This window comes from Rhinoderma darwinii, chromosome 2 (assembly GCF_050947455.1).
Source record: "Rhinoderma darwinii isolate aRhiDar2 chromosome 2, aRhiDar2.hap1, whole genome shotgun sequence".
NCBI classification, from domain to species: Eukaryota; Metazoa; Chordata; class Amphibia; order Anura; family Rhinodermatidae; genus Rhinoderma; species Rhinoderma darwinii.
In genome coordinates, this window is record NC_134688.1 from 223,963,779 (window position 1) to 223,982,603 (window position 18,825).

The following is an 18,825-nucleotide window of genomic DNA, read 5'->3' on the forward strand; positions in this document are numbered from 1 at the left end:
AAAACGGAAAAAAAAATTCTTGGTCCTTCAGCAGTTAATAAATGAATCAGCACAGAATTTAGAACCTAAAAACGACTTTAAGTTTGGCCATAAGATTCCACAGAGGAACAGCACCTTAAACTTCTGGAACAGCTTTCAGCATTTTAATATATAATGGGTTTTCGTGGGATATCTTAAAAAAATGCACATGGTCCCCTGCTAGAAGATACGTTTGCACCAATACTAAAGGTTTATTTTTCAGGGGTTTAAACTGCACAATATAAATATAAGGCGTAAGAGAAAATATGTTTGTTCTCCAACTGACAATTTTATTGCCTTGTGATGTTTATCTGTTGTGTGGCGTCCTATTTTCTTGTAGACTACAGATGTAAAAAGGAAACTGAAGCAATATTGACAGTGATTCAGATGGTATTGGAGTAGATTTAATTCTGTGTAATTTTGTGATAAATCTTGTCTGCAATCCTCTTATTGTTCCCTTATCATGTCCTTATTGATTTTACTTTTGGAATGAGTACATGCTGTTAAATAAATGTATCCATTAACCGTAGCCCTCTAGACAGCTCAATGCTTCACTCCAAGAGAACAAAACATTAAGTATCCTTGTGCACATGAGCTTATTTAAAGCTTTAAAGTGAAAACAGATTACATGCACATCGCCACACAATAGATCATATTTGAGCCAACAATTACCTATTTACTACATGTAAAGATAGCACGCACAAAAGGTAAGCCTATTCATATACGAGTCTGGAGGTAACTAAGCAAAGCTTTGATGTAAGACATTGCTGAATTTGAGAACTGGGTTTGTTTAATGAAATGAATTGCCATGCCCATTGGTGATATTCCAAGCGTTTCAATAAAATCTGAAAATAGTGGATGAGTGAATATGTTTCTTGCCATGCTAGAACAATGGCGAACACACTGCATTTAGTAGAACACAAGCATGTATAATAGTGTACATTTATGCTTGGCTTTCAATTTGATATACAATGAATGTTGTTTGGGTAACTGTTAACAGGACAGCATTGGCAAATGGGTCAATTGTGGTGCCCGTCTTTTTTTCTAGTTGTAAATATGTGTCGATTTGTAATTAAACTAACATTAAAAAATAAATGTGATCATTCACTATAATTGAAATAGGTTGAAATTGTCATGGCTTCAACTTTCTATTGTACCCCCATCTACATTCTGTTCTTCTAGAGTGTTTTTTAGTTGTGTGGGGGCTGGGTTTAACATATCTGGGACCACTATCTTTATTCTGTAACCTTGGGGCTTCTGCACGCTTTACAACTCTTCCACCCTTGGGATTGGTAACGCGTATATATAAAAGTTTCCCACTGTCTTGGTTCCTAGGCTCCATTTCTTTATACTATAAATCCCTTCATGACATAAACTTGCGTGATTCTCAGAATAAAGGAGTCGTATAACTTGCACGGTATGGACTTTTTTATTCTTCAGTTGCATTATCATGGACATTGATGGCAATTTTGCACAAGATTTACGTTGACTCCCCTTGCTTGTGATGGTGTCAATGTTGCATGACTTTGGCTACTAAGAAAGACCGTATGTCATCTAGCCTGGGACTAAATATGATTATTTTTTTTTTATGATTATGTTCTGTACTAGCTATTACAAATTGTAATTAGATTTTTTATTGTCCAAGCATGCACTGTGCCTTTCTTTCATATTTGCAATTATAATGACCATTCATTAGTCTTGGGGTTGCTGTAGATGAATAAAAAGGAACAAATTGTTAAATATTCATATAATGAAAATAAAAGAACCTTTTTTTTTCCTATGTGTGGACCAGTTTGAAAACTATTTTCTTGTCAAATCACTCTCCAAATTACTTGTTACCGCCTGCCCCACTGATCGGATCTGACAACCCCTTTCAGTTCCTGTTTCTCAAGCCTCTTGGTTTAGTTCCCAAATCTGCTTTCTGCCCGGAACTAGAGTGTCTAATGCATTGAGCCATTTATGCTCCAAGAATTTTAGCTGTTTGAATTTTCAGGGCAAGGTCTATGTGGTATATCAGTATGTTATTGTTTAGTATACAATACTATCTGGAATATCAGCATAAAGAGATTTTGACACTAAAGGGCCCTAGAAAAAAAAAAGTTTGTAAAAAATGTGTGGAAAAAACGTTTTAGCAATTCCTGGCTATTAAACATTTATCAGCTTACGTCATTTTTTCCTCACATTTTAAGAAGGGAGACAGACCTATTGCTCTAATACAAATCTGTAACATTAGTTATACCTTATAAGAATATTATTGAAGATATATGAAAGCTAGTGCAAGACAAAGCCATTGGTGGTGCAATGTGTCGGCAATCATTTTCTAACTACAATCATTATTTTGTGACGATGACTTAGTATCATTATATGAACATGTAATAAAGGCTTTATACTACATAATAAAGTTGTGGGGAAAAAAAGATTTAATAAAATTGTATCATTACATTTTTAATATTCACTAAACGTGTTATTATATAACATGGAAACATGTTATAAAATGGACACATGAAGGTCAATATTAAAAGTTCCACCCATAGTAATGTTGAGGGGTTGGAGGTTGTAAATTTCACAGCCACAACTATTCCCTAAAAAGATGTGTTGGACTTCTTTAAAAGTAAAACAGTGATCCGTGTTTTTCATAACTGTTCCAGTTGTTATACACATGTTTTATAGGATTCTCATCTTGCTATTACCTTTTTTCTATCTGCAGAAGGATGGAACCTTGATGTCAGATGAGCGTGAAGCCGAGCAGCAGACCCCTCTCAGTAAAAAGAAGCGTCACATTTTGACTAATGGACTGTCTTTTAAATCACAAAAGAACAATAAGCCACAAAAGAACAATAAATACAACGATCACTACGGCTCAGATAGGGAAAATGATCGCAACCTCTGCCAACAACAGTTCGGAAGGAAAAGTTTGCAGAAGAAACAGAAGCAGGTAGGGTATACTTTGCCTTTAAATACTCCATGGCTTAAATTTCGCAGGAAGGATGTCTCATTAGAGCTGTTTATATCTGAACTACATGTCGCTTACACCACCCTTTGACCCGGTTTATTCACCTGAGGCAACAAAGGGCCTTTCATGAATAGCTGAATGCAGCTTTATTAGCCTCTTACCGGGACACAGCTGTCTATATAACATGCTGTATCGTTATGCAGTTGCCCGCTGAAATCCAGTTCTATTAAGTCTATCAATTTAGAAAGTATTACTGACTGGCTGGTGAGGTCACTTGTTCCCTGCATGAATGACACTATTAACTTTAAGACACTTATGTAAGGCTCTGCTCGTCGGGGGCTCATTTCCTAAATCATTATGTTGGCTTAAGGTGCCTAAGGGCTACTGAAGTGTGAAATATTCTACATCGGCCATCATTTTATCACTGTTAGCATTGCATTACACATTTTATCATATGTTGAATTTAACTGCGCTGATTTCTTCCTGTAGGCTAATCATATAGTGTTTCTGTGCCATGTCCCTTGTTTAACCTGAACCAGGACCGGATAAACACTAGAATTATGTCCTTTTGAGTTCTTTAACTTTCTTAGTATTTTTTGCTTCAGAATTTAGGCACTATGCTAAGAACAAATTATACATTATACACCTAGAGGCCACTTTATAAGGAACTTATTTCAGTACTGGCTAGGACCTTACTTAGTCCTGAAAAATGCCTGATTCCTCTGACATTTCTTCGTGGCATATATTCAACAAACTTTAGAGTTTACGTGTTATCAGATCGCAAAAAAATAATGATAATGTATGCTTTTTGTTATTGTGCATTATCCTGCTGGACATAACCATTAAAAGATATCTGTTAAAAAGAAAGAGATGCTCTTCTGCACACCTCTGTAGCAAGGCATGGTTAATGTATAAGATACAGTTGCCTTCCAGTCAGGTATGGTCATTTTCCTCTCACCATTAAAAGACCAAGGCATTTTCGCCCACACAACTACCACTTTCTGGGAGTTTATGAAAATAGAAAAGACAAGGGTAGTTTCTCAAAGATGTAGGTATCTGGACAAAACAATCATATGTTATGTTTTGAATATCGTTTTGCAAAGTGTCCATTAACATGAAATGATAGCATTTTATATTCGTTGAATTGAACAAGTGCATCTTTCTCTAAAAGTGCATTCACAGTTGTCAGAAGTCACAATATACCCGGGTCATCGGAGTGTCGGGTGATGGTTCATGAATGTGGATAATGGGGTTCATAAGGTAGGGGTTAGAGGGGGCACTTAAAATAAACAAAGATGGGGAGCAGAGGAAGGAGCAAATCGAGGAGGACTCATGATATAATGTCTATATACATTCTATTTTCAAATTATGTTCTTATTATATTCTAGGGACCAGAGCCCCATTTTATTCATAAGGCCATGAATCCCTTGGTGGATAAAAATATTCTGGTGGCTGGAGAGGTAGGAATCTGCATATGGATTTATACAGCTCCCATTGAATTTAGCAAGCAGTTTGATATTTTTTATTTAAAAAAAATATGCCCTAACAATAGCCTTGTGTTAAATATATCTTTTTACTTCAATGTTGGTGCCATGATGTAGCAGCTCTCGGCTAACACATGCATCTTAGAACTTTTGACCTGTTGTAACACAGAAGAACGGATTGTAAAATGTGTAACCCTAAAAATATAAACAGTTAAGTCAACAAATATTTGAACATTGACCAATTTATTGTGAGTTAAGCTGTAGAAATGAAACAATAACTATGTTATTGTCCAGTGCAGACTTTCAGCTTTAACATTACATCTGGGTGAACAGTGTAGGGATTACAACCTTTTTCATACTTAACCTCCCAATTTAGGAGCTCAAATATAGTTGGACAAACTATCATAATAATAAATGAACTTTTCATTTTTGGTACTTGATTGAAAATTCTATGCAGTCAATGACTACCTGAAGTCTGTAGACTATAGAGGCTACCAGGTGCTATGTTTCTTCCCTAGGGATGCTCTGCCAGGTCTTTACAGCAGGTGTCTTCAGTTCCTGCTTGTTCTTTGTGCATTTTAAACTCAGTTTTGTCTTTAGAAGTTGAAATGCCTTAATTTAGATCAGGCGATTAAATTGACTATTGTAGAACATTCTTCTGTTTTGCCTTAAAACGTTTAGGGTTGAGCACATAGTTGTATAGTTACATAGTTACATAGTTAGTACAGTTTAAAAAAGACACATGTCCATCAAGTTCAACCAAGGGATGGGGAAAGGGAAGGGAACAATTTCTACACATTGACATAGGAGCTGATATTTTTTCGTTCTAGGAAATTATCTAAGCCTTTTTTAAAGCCATCTACTGTCCCTGCTGTGACCAGCTCCTGCGGTAGACTATTCCATAGATTCACAGTTCTCACAGTAAAGAAGGCTTGTCGCCTCTGCAGATTGAACCTTTTTTTCTCCAGACGGAGGGAGTGCCCCCTTGTTTTTTGAGGGGGTTTTACATGGAACAGGATTTCACCATATTTTTTGTATGTGCCATTCATATATTTATATAAGTTAATCATTTCCCCCCTTATTCGTCTGTAGACCTGACGAAGCCGGTCTACAGGGCGAAACGCGCTTTGAGGCGTTCACTCATCCATCCGTCTTTGATCTCCATTGCTCCTCATCATGTCCCAGGGTATGTGCTGGCCTCCAGTTTCTACATGATTGTTCCATTGTGTCCAGCTATTTTTAGCCCTTCTTTTTGGCCATTTTGAGCCTGCATGTTTACTTAGGACGCCTTCAGCTTTACTCTGCTGATTGTTATATATTCTGTAGGCAGCAGTAGACTTTCTAGTCTATTTCTGTACATTGCTATACTTAGTAGGCAGCACTATATTGTATGTGGGTTTCATTACCCTATGGTTTATATTTTTTGTCCTGTGGACTACTTGAGCGTGGTCTGGTCATCTTTGGATGGTTGGCTCTGTGGTCTATTTCATCTGACCTTGCTGTATATATCTCCGTGTATGATGTATCCCTTTTTTATTCCATTACATGTTATTGTTGAGTATATTTAATAAAGATTTTTTGTACTTTTGTATATTATTTAGTATACTATTTCTTTAAGGGCTATCTCCCTTTTTGGTTCGCTTTTAGGTTGTATAAATTTATTTATTAACAGCACTGGCACCGGCTACACCAGCTGCTCTTTCTTCTGTTGTATATACAGAGCTAGAGAATCTATTTAGTAAATTGACCTTCTCTTGATCCCCTGTGACCATCTCCCCATTACCACTATCTAGGGGTCCTACATGTTCAGACCTTGGCTTTTTTCCATTTATATACTTGAAGATATTTTGGGGATTTGTTTTACTATCCTTGGCCACCTGCCTTTTTTTTGGTATTTTTGCTGATTTTATTATCTTATTACAGATTTTATTAAGCTCTTTATAATTTACAAAGGCTACAGCTATACCCTCAGATTTGTATTTTTCAAATGCCCTTTTTTGTCATATATTGCCAATTTACAGAAGGTGTAAGCCATGTAGAGTTTAATTTTAGTCGTTTATACCTATAGGAATACATTTTGCACTATAATTATACAAAGTGGATTTTAAGATCTCCCATTTATCCTTTGTACCATTATTTGACATCAGTAGTTCCCAGTCTATGTCCTGAATTGCAGCCCTCATCCTGGGGAAATTGGTCTTCTTAAAATTAAGTGTTTTTGCCCTCCCAGCCTGTGTTTGTTTTTTACAGTATAGGTAACATATATCTATACTAGTATAGAAAACCTGTTACACGGGTTTGCTAGCAAAAGGAATGCAATGGTCTGTTAATATATATTAATGCTCCCCATAGCTGCCAGCCCACCGTATAATTCCCCCCACAGCTGCCCCCACACATTATAATGCCCCTTATAGCTGACCCCACACAGTATAATGCCCCCCATATCAGCTCCTCCCACTGTATAATGCCCCTCATAGGTGCCCCCACAGTATAATGCCCCTCATAGCTGCCCCACATATTATAATGCCCCAGTAGCTTCCCCCACACAGTATAATGTCACCCATAGATGCCCCGACAGTATAATGCCCCCCATAGCTGCCCCCACAGAATAATGCCCCCATAGCTTCCCCCACACAGTATAATGCCCCCCATAGCTGCCCCCACACAGCATAATGCTCCCCATAGCTGCCCCCACACAGAATAATGCTCCCCATAGCTGCCCCCACAGTATAATGCCCCCTCCCATACACATTATAATGCCCCCTCCCTCCCATACACAGTATAATGCCACCCCACTCTCCCATACACAGTATAATGCCGCCCCTCCCATACACAGTATAATGCCCCCATATGTACAGACCAAATAGGAAAATAATAACATACATACTTACCTATCCCTGTTCCCACGATGGCTGGAAGATCCTTTGCCTCCTCTGCACTGTGCTTGGTGTGCTGTGAGCGGCTGGGTGAAGGCAGGCACGATTTAGTGACGTCATCGCACCTGTCTGCACTGAGTCACTCACGACGCACAGACCGGAGGAGGAGAAGGATTCTCCACCCGGCGGGGGAACGGGGATAGGTCAGTATGTATGTTATTATTTTTATATTAGGTCTGTACATATGACGGCATTATACTGTGTACGGAGGGAGATGGGACATTATACTGTGTATGGGAGGGAGAGGGAGCATTATACTGTGTATGGGAGGGACGGGGGCATTATACTGTGTATGGCAGGAAGGGGGGCATTATACTGTGTATGGGAGGGGGCATTATAGCTACGCCACTAATCACTTACATCTCCTTCCTCAGTCTTCTGGCTGTGGGCAGAGCTAACTGGTTGTTGGGCTGTAGGCAGAGCTCTGTGTGAGCTTCGGTCACCACGTCCTTCTCGGTCATATAATAGATTGTGATCACTGTTACCGAGGTTTTCATGAACATTAATATTCCCAACAAGTTCTGCATTATTAGAAATGACCAGATTCAACAGAGCGTCACCACTAGTCGGTTCTTCCACAAACTGGCCCATAAAATTTTCCTGCAACAGGTTGAGGAAATTTCTCCCCTTCGCAGTTAAAGCCGAACCATGACGCCAATTAATATCTCGGTAATTAAAATCTCCCATTATCACTACAGTACCCGCCTGTGCAGCCCGCTCCATCTGTTTATATAGCTGACCTTCCATCTCCTCAGTTATATTCGGGGGTCTATAGATTACACCAAAAGCATTTTTTTCCGTTTTTACCTCTTTTTGTAATTCCACCCACAAGGTTTCAACTTCCTCACAATCTTCACCCTCTAATGTCTCTTTCACACTCACCTTCATATCACATACAGACATACACCACCACCTTTCCTATTTGTCCTGTCTTTGCGAAGCCTTGTAAAACCCTGTAGATTTACAGCCCAGTCATGTGAAGAGTCCAGCCATGTTTCAGCAACACCAACTATATCAATAAGTTCCTCCAATATCAAGGCCTCCAGCTCCCCCATTTTTCTTGCTGGACTTCTGCCATTTGTGAACATACACTTTAACTTGCCTTTCAATTTGTCACATTCGGTATCAGAAATGTGATTATTTGACATTATTTGGGCATTTCTATTTTCAATGTTTTGTAACAAAAGGATCTCCTTCTCCTGTTGTCTAGTCCTTTCCCCACAGTCTATATCTCCCCCCACCAATATAGTCTGACCCCTCTCTAACCAGACTACCCCTTTATTCTCTAGATTGACCTCCCTCCTCAGCCCTAGTTTAAATACTATAGCTATATACAGTATGCTTCAAATTATGTCCTGCTGTTTTGTTAGCAGTCACTTGATTAATAACTACAAGGGACCCAGTTCCATTGATAGTAATAAATATCCATGCTATAACACTAGCTCCACTATGCTTAACATATGAAGGGGTATACTTTGCATGAAGGGCATTGTGTTCCCTAATTCATACTCTTCTCCTCTGTCACTCTGGTACAACTTGATCTTTTTGTCATCTGTACATAAGAAAGATGGTGTTCCAGAAATGGCTATGATTTTTTTTGCAAACTCTATTCTGTTTTCTTATTTTTGTTTTTGAGGTCTACCAGTGTTTTACATCTTATAGTAGCACTCCGTATTTGCTCTGATGAAGTGTTTTTCTTTATTGTTTTATTTTGACACTATTTATCCTACCTCCTTGAGGTTGTTCATAATCCAGCCAACTGATGTCAAGACGTTTTTCTTTAAAAAATAAATGAGTCTTCTGTCATTCACCGCAGATGGTTTCCACGGTCTTAAGGACCTTTTAGTGTGTAAAGTTTAGAAACACATTTTCTTTGTTAATTTATGAATAATTAAAATGGTTGATTTGGCCACGCCAAATATTTTTGCTAAACCTCTGATTGGTTTGTTTTCATTTTTCAACCTTATGATGACTTATTTTACTGACAGGCACAGCTCTTTAAACTTACTGATAGCAGCAGATTCCAAATTCAAATGCCACACATGAAATCAACTCTAGCCTATTTGTCTGCTTGTCAGTGTAATAAAATATACATACTATCCAACATACTAAAATAGTTATAACCCCCAGAGCGCCAGCAACAGACGCCCCCATAACAATCCAAATACTGCATACCTTCTTTGTTGGGCTCTGCATCTGATGTGTAACACAAACATCAGACCCAGTACCTTAGGTTGGCACAATGAAGCGACTAGGGAAAGCAGGCTGAGACCCGTAACTTGCAGAATTTTTCTGAATTTTCCATTCAATTTGACTGGATTGAAGAAAAATGGGACAAGTATTACCTTGATGTTTAGTGGTAAAGATTTTAGTACTGTAAGATGCTACCATTATCATTATACTTGGGGGGGATAGATAAGTACGTTAAAATAATCTGTGAGTTCTGATGTCATCATGACAATTTTTAGCAGCTTGGAAAGATAGCCCCCAAGTCCCATAGCCCTATAGGATAGCCATATACAAACAATGTGATACATGGATTCAAAGGTATTTAAACCATGTGATACAATGAATCAATAAAGTGCATTTAATATGCAATTAACACATAAATGTGATCAAATATTCTCAATTTAGATAGATAGATAGATAGATAGATAGATAGATAGATAGATAGATAGATAGATAGATAGATAGATAGATAGATAGATAGATAGATAGATAGATAGATAGATTATATACTGTAGTGTGCACACTGTATAAGCATAGGTGGTTTGACAGAACAAGATCTAACTGTTATCAAGAGTTTCTATGAAAACCTCTCAATACATTAATATCAAAGTGTATTTTGGAAGTTTGAAACCTTTGAAAATCTGGTCTATTATTAGACTTTGGAGATTATGGTTTGAAGTTTCTGACTTCATGTTTCTTGCCGGTAATGCAGGACTGTTTTATGAGCCAGTCAAGTTTGTTCTAAGATAGTGCCAGAATCTGAGTAGTCATTTCCTAAGGCACTGCTTTAATTGCATAACTCAATATATAAAACTAAATTATATACTATTTAGATAAAACATGCTCCTTAGTCGTTTTATGCTAATTTTTCTGGCATTTGAGCAGGTAGTATAATGTATTCAGCAGCTTAACCCAAAGCTCTGACACCTCTTAGATCCGCGAGCTCTCATCAGTACGCTAATTAAAGCTTAGACTTTAGTAGCCGTATGAACGTTTTCCAACCCTTCATTTTCATTTCAGCTGTTAACAAATATATTTATTAAATGTCTGAAAATTGTACAACAGCCAATAATTACGCACTACATTGTACATCAGCGTTTGGAAGTTATTAAAAGAAATGTTTTAAAGTAAATGAGCTATATGTCTTAATTCACTGTTAAAAGCAATTAGTGGAATTAACTTTCACAGGGAAGAAATAGCAGAAGAAAAAATGTTCAGTGAGTTTGGTCTCATATAGACTATGATCTTGGAAGAACTCATTTGAATGCATTTTACTTTATCATTGATCAAATGAAATATTTTGTCGTTTTCTTGCCCTATACAATTTTGAATTGTAAATATAGCCATGTTTTAAAAGTACTGTATATATCGCAGTACGGTCTATGCACGGCAAGCTCAATACAGTTACCTAAAGTTAAACCCCACCTTTAAAGCCGTTGTTTGATTGAGAAAACCTATTGTCAGATATACTATTGGAGCATTCTGAGTTTAATGGGTTGTCCAGTGCCTAAAAATTGATGGCCTATCCTCAGGATAGGCCATCAATAGCTGATGGGTCGGGGTCCAACTCCTGGGACCCCCGCCGATCAGCTGTTTTTAACGTGGTACAGCTCTCGTACAAGAGCTTCTTCGCCTTGATTTCTACTTGCTCACTGTAAATCTTCGACACGGTTGTAGCTGTGAGTAAAAAAACTTGAGGACAACATCCATATGGCAAAGGTGTAAAAGTGTTTTATTAACACATCCCAAATATAAAGTGTTACGTTTCGACTCCGCAGGAGTCTTTTTCATGCTTGATAAAGACTCCTGCGGAGTCGAAACTTAGCTCTTTATATTTGGGATGTGTTAATAAAACACTTTTACACCTTTGCCATATGGATGCTGTCCTCAAATTTTTTTTACCTATCGCCCGTTCGGAAGGGATCTCTGGACATGGAAATTGCATCCCTTTGAAATTGAGTGGAGATATTCCGATCAAGTGAGTGCTGTGGATAACTTTTTTTTTTTTACGGATGTAGTGGTGAGTCACAGCCTTCTCCCATTTAAGTGAATGGGAGAAGGCTGCAATACTGTGAATCGCCGCTACATCCGTGTCGACAATTCATAGTGAACAAGTAGAAATGAAGAGGAAGCAGCTATCGTATGAGCGCTGTACCCACTTCAAAACGGTTGATCGGAGCGGGGGGAGTAAGACCCCGAGCAATCAGCTATTGATGGCCTATCCTGGAAAATCTCTTTCATAGTCCCTTTTTTGAAGCTTACATCAATTATCTTGAGTGTAAGGAAGCTACTAAGAGCATCTGTTTCTCTGGAGGACCCAGCACATCAGTGCATTACATAGACATCCAATTAATGGGAAAGGGTAAAATGCAATGCCTTATTTCCCCTGTGGTGGCACTGCAGAGGAGTTACACACTTGCAGTCAGATTCCTCTGAAGATTACAGTTGATCACTAGTGGTCTAAGCAGTGGAACACCCTGAGATTAGCATATTTTCAGGGAACCCTTTTAGTAAAAAAAAGGTATCAACAATTAGGAAACTGCATAACTATTGATTTCCTAATATTAATTACATCAGATATTTTTTTACCATGGCCTTTAATCTGTCAATTTAATGCTAAGTTGAGTTACCACATACTTGTCAGTGCATTGTGAAAGTCTGTGCTGTTCTGGGTTAATAGATCTAAGATGTTCAGGAATGAACACAGCCTGTACTGGTGGAGAAATGTGTACGCAAACATTGTCCATATGAAGCAGGGTTCCCCAAGATCCCTATTGAATGGAAATATTACATTTTTATTCTTAGTCCACCTCTGTTGCCATTCTATGATATATGTACAGGGTTATGTAGGGCTAGCTTGAGTGCTACTTCTTCAGGCTTCACAGCTATATGTAACTGAGCAAGTAATTTTTTTAACGATTTCTGACTGATAAACATCTACAGTACTGGAATGGTAAATGGGAATAGACATCTCTACATGATTGGTGGCTTTATTTCATATGCATCTGCCTTTAATAAAAGAAAACATGTGGTAACTATCAGTGCACCCATTAAAACAGTGCACAAAGCAGTGTAAAAGACAAACATGTGAAAGTGTGATTTTTTTTTTTTTTCGCATTTAAAGATAATCTGTCAGGCATGTGATAGAGGGAGAGAAGCTGAGTTCTGTGATGTATAGATGTATATGATTTGAAGAAATATTTCTGAGTAAAAAGCAGAGAAATAACTGACTGGACTCCTAGGTGAGACAGTGACAGTCCTGCTATCCCCGCCCACACACAGTGATTGACAGCTTTCCCTTATCAGTGTGTGTGCAAAGAAGGCGTGTCAATCATCCTGTGTGGGCGGGGATAGAAGGACTCACGTTCTCACCCAGGAGTCCAGTCAGGATTTACTCTGCTTTTTACTCAGTACTCCTGCTTCAAATCATATAAACCAATATATCACAGGGCTCAGCTTCTATCACTCCAACACATGCTGCTCTCAGATAGGGCAACAGAAATTACATGACAGGTTGGCTTTAAAATCCATGTGTACTACCATGAAAATACTATATAGACTGTGTTGCACCTACAGTTAAGCTTTGGTTCTACTGTGGAGTAACTTTAAACATTATTTTTATATGTTAGGAAGTTACATTACTAGCAATTCCTTACTATAAGGTTTTCATCTGAAACATTTTCTATACAAGTGGAAGTCATCTGATAATAATCGGATTGGGCACAGACATTTCCAAGTGATGGCTATATTCTCTCAATGTAATAGTGACACAGGCAAATTTTAAAGCCATTGACTGATCAAAACGTACTGTCAGCATCGTATTTAAAGAAAACAGTCTGCTACAAAAAGCAGAGGCACGACTTGAAACAAATATCCCTCTGTGCAAAACCCAAGTGTGACTGCAATCTCAAAACCCCTCTAAAATCACTTTTATAAAAAATAACTATTACTTGAAGGGATCGTCTCCTCACAGGCAACCCCCTTCATATAGGAGCCATCACTACTGACACCCCTGGCAAATAGTCTGCAGGAAAAATGTATTATTACATGGTGGCCATTAAAATGAATGGCTGACCATGTAATACTTTGATTGCTCAAGTCAAGTGACTCTCTGTTTTTATCACACAGGGGGTGGCCTTAAGCGAGGAACCTCTATATAACGTTCATATGCCCTAATAGGGAATATGGACAGGAATTGTGTTCATTAGATAAGCCTTTAAGGAATTCATGATTCAGTACTAAGTCCTAACTACCATTTTTCTCTTTTTGGCAGCTGGGGCCAGACATCATAGTGGGGCCTATCAATGCGTGCCACCAGCCATTCTATTGTATGGTATTTTTTCCTATAAACTTGCTCTAAATTCAGACTTTAAAGAGGCTCCGTCACCAGATTATAAGTGCCCCATCTTGTACATAATGTGATCGGTGCTGTAATGTAGATTACAGCAGTGTTTTTTTATGTAGAAAAACTATCAATTTTGACGGAGTTATGACATATTTTAGATCTATGCTAAAAACTTTCTTAATAGACAACTGGGCGTGTTTTACTATATAACCAAGTGGGCATTGTGGAGAGAAGTGTATGACGCTGACCAATCAGTGACCAATCAGCGTCATACACTTCTCTCCATTCATGTAATCAGCACATAGTGATCCTGCATTGTTCACTATGTGCTATCACATACTCACACATTAATGTTACTGAAGTGTCTTGACAGTGAATAGACATCGCTTCCAGCCAGGATGTGATGTCTATTCACAATCCCGAGACTTTGGTAACGTTTGTGTGGTACTTATAGCACAGCAAGCGTGATCTCGCGAGATCATTCTGTAAATGACAGCTTACATCGAGATCACGCTTGCTGTGCTGTAAGTCCCACACAAAAGTTACCGAAGTGTCGGGATTGTGAATAGACATCGTGTCCTGGCTGGAAGCGATGTCTATTCACTGTCAAGACACTTCAGTAATGTTAATGTGTGAGTATGTGACTGCACATCATGATCTAGCAAGATCACTATGTGCTGATTACATGAATGGAGAGAAGTGTATGACGCTGATTGGTCACTGATTGGTCAGCGTCATACACTCCTCCGTACAACGCCCACTTGGTCAAAAAGTAAAAACACGCCCAGTTGGCCTTAAGAAACTCATTAGCATAAAGCTAATATAGGTCACCACTTCTGTAATCTACATTACAGCGCCAATCACATGTACAATATAGGGCACTTATAATGTGGTGACAGAGCCCCTTTAAAGGTTAAATCTATTTAGATATTACAAATCCCATTTGCCTCAGATTTGATTCCTCGACAGTTCTCGATAAATGTAAAGCCTTGCAGCTTGTTATACAAAGATACCTATCAGTAAATGTTTATAGCATTATCAATAATACATTAAGGGTCAATAATTGTGACTACGGACTGAGCAATCCTATGATGTGGGACAAGGCTTGTCAATACTATAAATAATGTGGCTGGGTTGTTGAGTGGGTTGGTCTGTCTATTAATGCTGAAGTGCGGGGATGTAATGAATGATGTAATGTAACATTGACCATGGACGGCGCTAAGGTCAACCTTTAGAGGCATGTTGACAGATGGGACTGATTGTCTATAGCCGTGTGATCCAGGAGGAGTTGACAGCACTGGTGACAAGGGATTTACAATGTGCTATTTACAGTTTGAGTTTTCAGTATTTCATGGAAGCTGGAGTGCTTTTTAACAGCTGCTTTCATTATTCTTTTTCAGGAGCTGTTAATTGAAATAGAAGTTGTGGGTGGGTTCTGTTCAAAAGTATAGCTATAGATAGATACATGTGAAGCCACCTGACAGCTGTACACACTCTGCCGTCCGCGCCGGAATCAAACAAGTTACCGTAACCGTGTTACTGTCAGTCAGTGGCGTAACATAAAAGAATGAATTACTAATTGATTGCTAAACTGTACATATTGTTTTCTTCTAGAATAGACAACTAAGGGTATTGTAAAATACATAATTGGGCACGACACTGCAAACTCACATCCCGTGTATTAGGAATAATGCACGGCTGATTATGATAAGGACAGTATTCTGAAAGGTTCAAGTAATTGAAAGTTAATTTACCATTGAATAATGCAGTGCTTATCCTTTTATAAAAAATTCTGTTTATTTTCTACAAGTGGCATAATGTTTTAATCTATCGCAGATCTTCTCTGAGGAAAATAAATCTGTGTAAACCCTGTATAATATCCCAGCTAAGAGGAAAACATCTGCTCTACCCTAAAAAAGAGAATTCACAGCTCACTACAATTACAAAAAAAATGTCTCCTTTTCTAGAACCGCATTATATTCCATACATACACCATTTTAGCTGTATTCGAGCTCCGCATATTACAATATTTTTTTTAATTAATTTAGGAAATTTTATTTCACTATCACTTTTATGCCTTGAGTATAAGCACTTGAAAGGCAGATCCTGCAGCTGCTGTGTGGTCTATAGGATGGGTCGCCATCTCCATTAGGGGTGTCCAAGGCTAAAAAGTTTAACAAGAACCAAAATGGTAGCAACAAGGGTAAGCTGGCTCAAGAGTCACAATAGTTTCCTACAGGACATGTGAAAAGGGCTGGGATGACTAAGAACCAGGAAGGAGGGGGTGGTCGTTTAAATTTTTTACTATGGATCCCCTTTACTATAACTATATCTCAAAATTTTGTTGCGCTACTGTGTTCTGTGTAACTGTACTGTACATCCCTCTGATTTTACTTGAAGGCACACCATTCTTACCAATTTCTAACATTCTTCATATGAATCCATGAGAAAAAAAATTGTGGCATGCTTCATTGCGTGAAATGTCCTTCTTAACCACCCCAATTGAAAACCACATATTTCAGAAATGTATGGTATTTATGTATAGTACTTATGTTGTTTATGTATATCTGCAACATGAGAAACTTTGAAACTAAAAAGTCTATTAATGTGAAGCTAACAAGTTATTATATTAAAATGAGAATGCCAGTTCTAACCTAGATCTGCTACTTTTTTTTTGTAAGGCTTTAAGGCTTTTGTAAGGCTTAAAGGCCACCTTCACAACCATTTTTTTTTTGTTTCTCATTAAAATTCTCCTGCAGTTTTATGTCTATAGCTGCTATGCAGATTTGTGTCTCCATGGTAACAGACTACAAATAAATTTTGTGTAGTCTGAAACAAAAATTGGTTGAAAGGTGGAAATATCCTTTGAAAATTACACATATAAGTAATTGTCAGGCACAGTAGTAATATAAATCTAGGAAGTATGAAAGTTACTAAATTTGGCAAATATTGTTCTACTTCATTGTAAAAGTAAAAAATAATGGATTTCTATCCCCTGGAAAATTCATTTGCTAGATGGAAAATTCTGTGTTTTTACTTGAATTAATAACTGTGGTCAGAAGAGCAGAAAAAGAGCCTTTAGTTTCTGAGCAAATTATCTTAAAGACAAAGCAATTCTATTTTTCTCCTTTCCAACAGAGCAGATACAAGAAGTGCTTACATACTGGAAATTACCATACTTCCTACTAAGTGTATTTGCCAGTAAAAATGAAAACCGCATGACACATGCTTTCTGAATTGAGCAAAGACCCATATTGCTGAGCGATGTTTTATTTAAATTGTGTCTAACTTTTCAGGTGACTTATTAGAATAAGCTGTCAAATGTGTTTACATGAGGAATAACACTATATCTGGCCATTATATGACTTGTATTCCGCATTTTGTAGCAGTTTTCCCATCTGCAGGCTTTATCTCTAAGGCTGGAATCACACGAGCACATTATGTCCGTAATGGACGAAACGTAGTTCGGCCACTAATCCCGGACCAAACACAGTGCAGGGAGCCGGGCTCCTAGCATCATAGTTATGTACGACGCTAGGAGTCCCTGCCTCGCTGCAGGACAACTGTCCCATACTGTAATCATGTTTTCAGTACGGGACAGTTGTCCTGCAGCGAGGCAGGGACTCCTAGCATAATGCCCATAGCTGCCCCCATACAGTATAAAGCCCTTATAGATGCCCCATGCAGTATAATGCCCACACAGTATTCCCCCATAGCTGCCCCATACAGTATAATGCACAGGGGGGTGCCATCTATGGGGGGGCATCTATGGGGGTGGCTATTTACAATGGTGATGTGTAGCACTACCTACAGGGGGGCTGTGTGGCATTACCTACAGGTGGGCTGTGTGGCATTACCTACAGGGGGGCTGTGTGGCACTACCTACAGGGCGTGCTGTGTGGCATTACCCACAGGGGGACTGTGGAAGTATCTACAGAGGGTAGTGTGTGGCATTATCTACAGAGGGCAGTGTGTGGCACTATCTACAGAGGGCAGTGTGTGGTATTATCTACAGAGGGAAGTGTGTGGTATTATCTACAGAGGGAAGTGTGTGGCAGAAAATGTACTAATGAAATTCATCTGTTTTTAAAATGGACTGGGGAAAAAACTGATGCAAAATTGGGCAAAATCAGCTGTTAAAAACGGAAACACAGCCCGTAACGGAAACGGAACGGATGCAAAACGGCCAAGAAAAACAGACCATTCCATTTTTATCAGCCGACATTCGTGTGAATAGAGCCTTACATAGGACTGCAGGTAACATTTACATTATCTGTACTCAGAGAGTTATCACTGTGTTATCTGTGGTGTTACATAGGACTGCAGGTAACATCTACTACATTATCTGTACTCAGAGAGTTATCACTGTGTTATCGGTGGTGTTACATATTACTGCAGGTGACAGTACTGCATTATCTGTAATCAGAGAGTTATCACTGTGTTATCTGTGGTGTTACATAGGACTGCAAGTAACATCTACATTATCTGTACTCAGAGTTATCACTGTGTTATCTGTGGTGTTACATAGGACTGCAGGTAACATCTACAGTATATGTACTCAGAGATTTATCACTGTGTTATCTGTGGTGTTACATAGGACTGCAGGTAACATCTACTACATTATCTGTACTCAGAGAGTTATCACTGTGTTATATGTGGTGTTACATAGGACTGCAGGTAACATCTACTACATTATACCTTTACCCTGGGTGAATAATCCATTATTCAGCAAACGCTTCCGCATTTTTCTTAGGTTTCAAATTTTGGTAATTAGGTTTTAAAATGCACTTATCGTTCCTTTTGCTAGCAAACCTGTGTAACAGGTTTTCTATTCTAGTATCACTATAAGTGAAAATATAA

General features: G+C 38.4%; 1 protein-coding gene across 2 annotated transcripts in view; it reads left to right on the forward strand.

Moving 5' to 3' along the window:
• AUTS2 (activator of transcription and developmental regulator AUTS2) overlaps nucleotides 1–18,825 on the forward strand; it is a 1,220,758-nt gene that overhangs the window by 321,739 nt on the left and 880,194 nt on the right. For both annotated transcript variants that reach the window (XM_075852897.1, XM_075852898.1), the window contains exon 2: nucleotides 2,726–2,953. In XM_075852897.1, coding sequence (XP_075709012.1) covers nucleotides 2,726–2,953 — 228 coding nt within the window. The remainder of the gene's footprint in view (nucleotides 1–2,725; nucleotides 2,954–18,825) is intronic.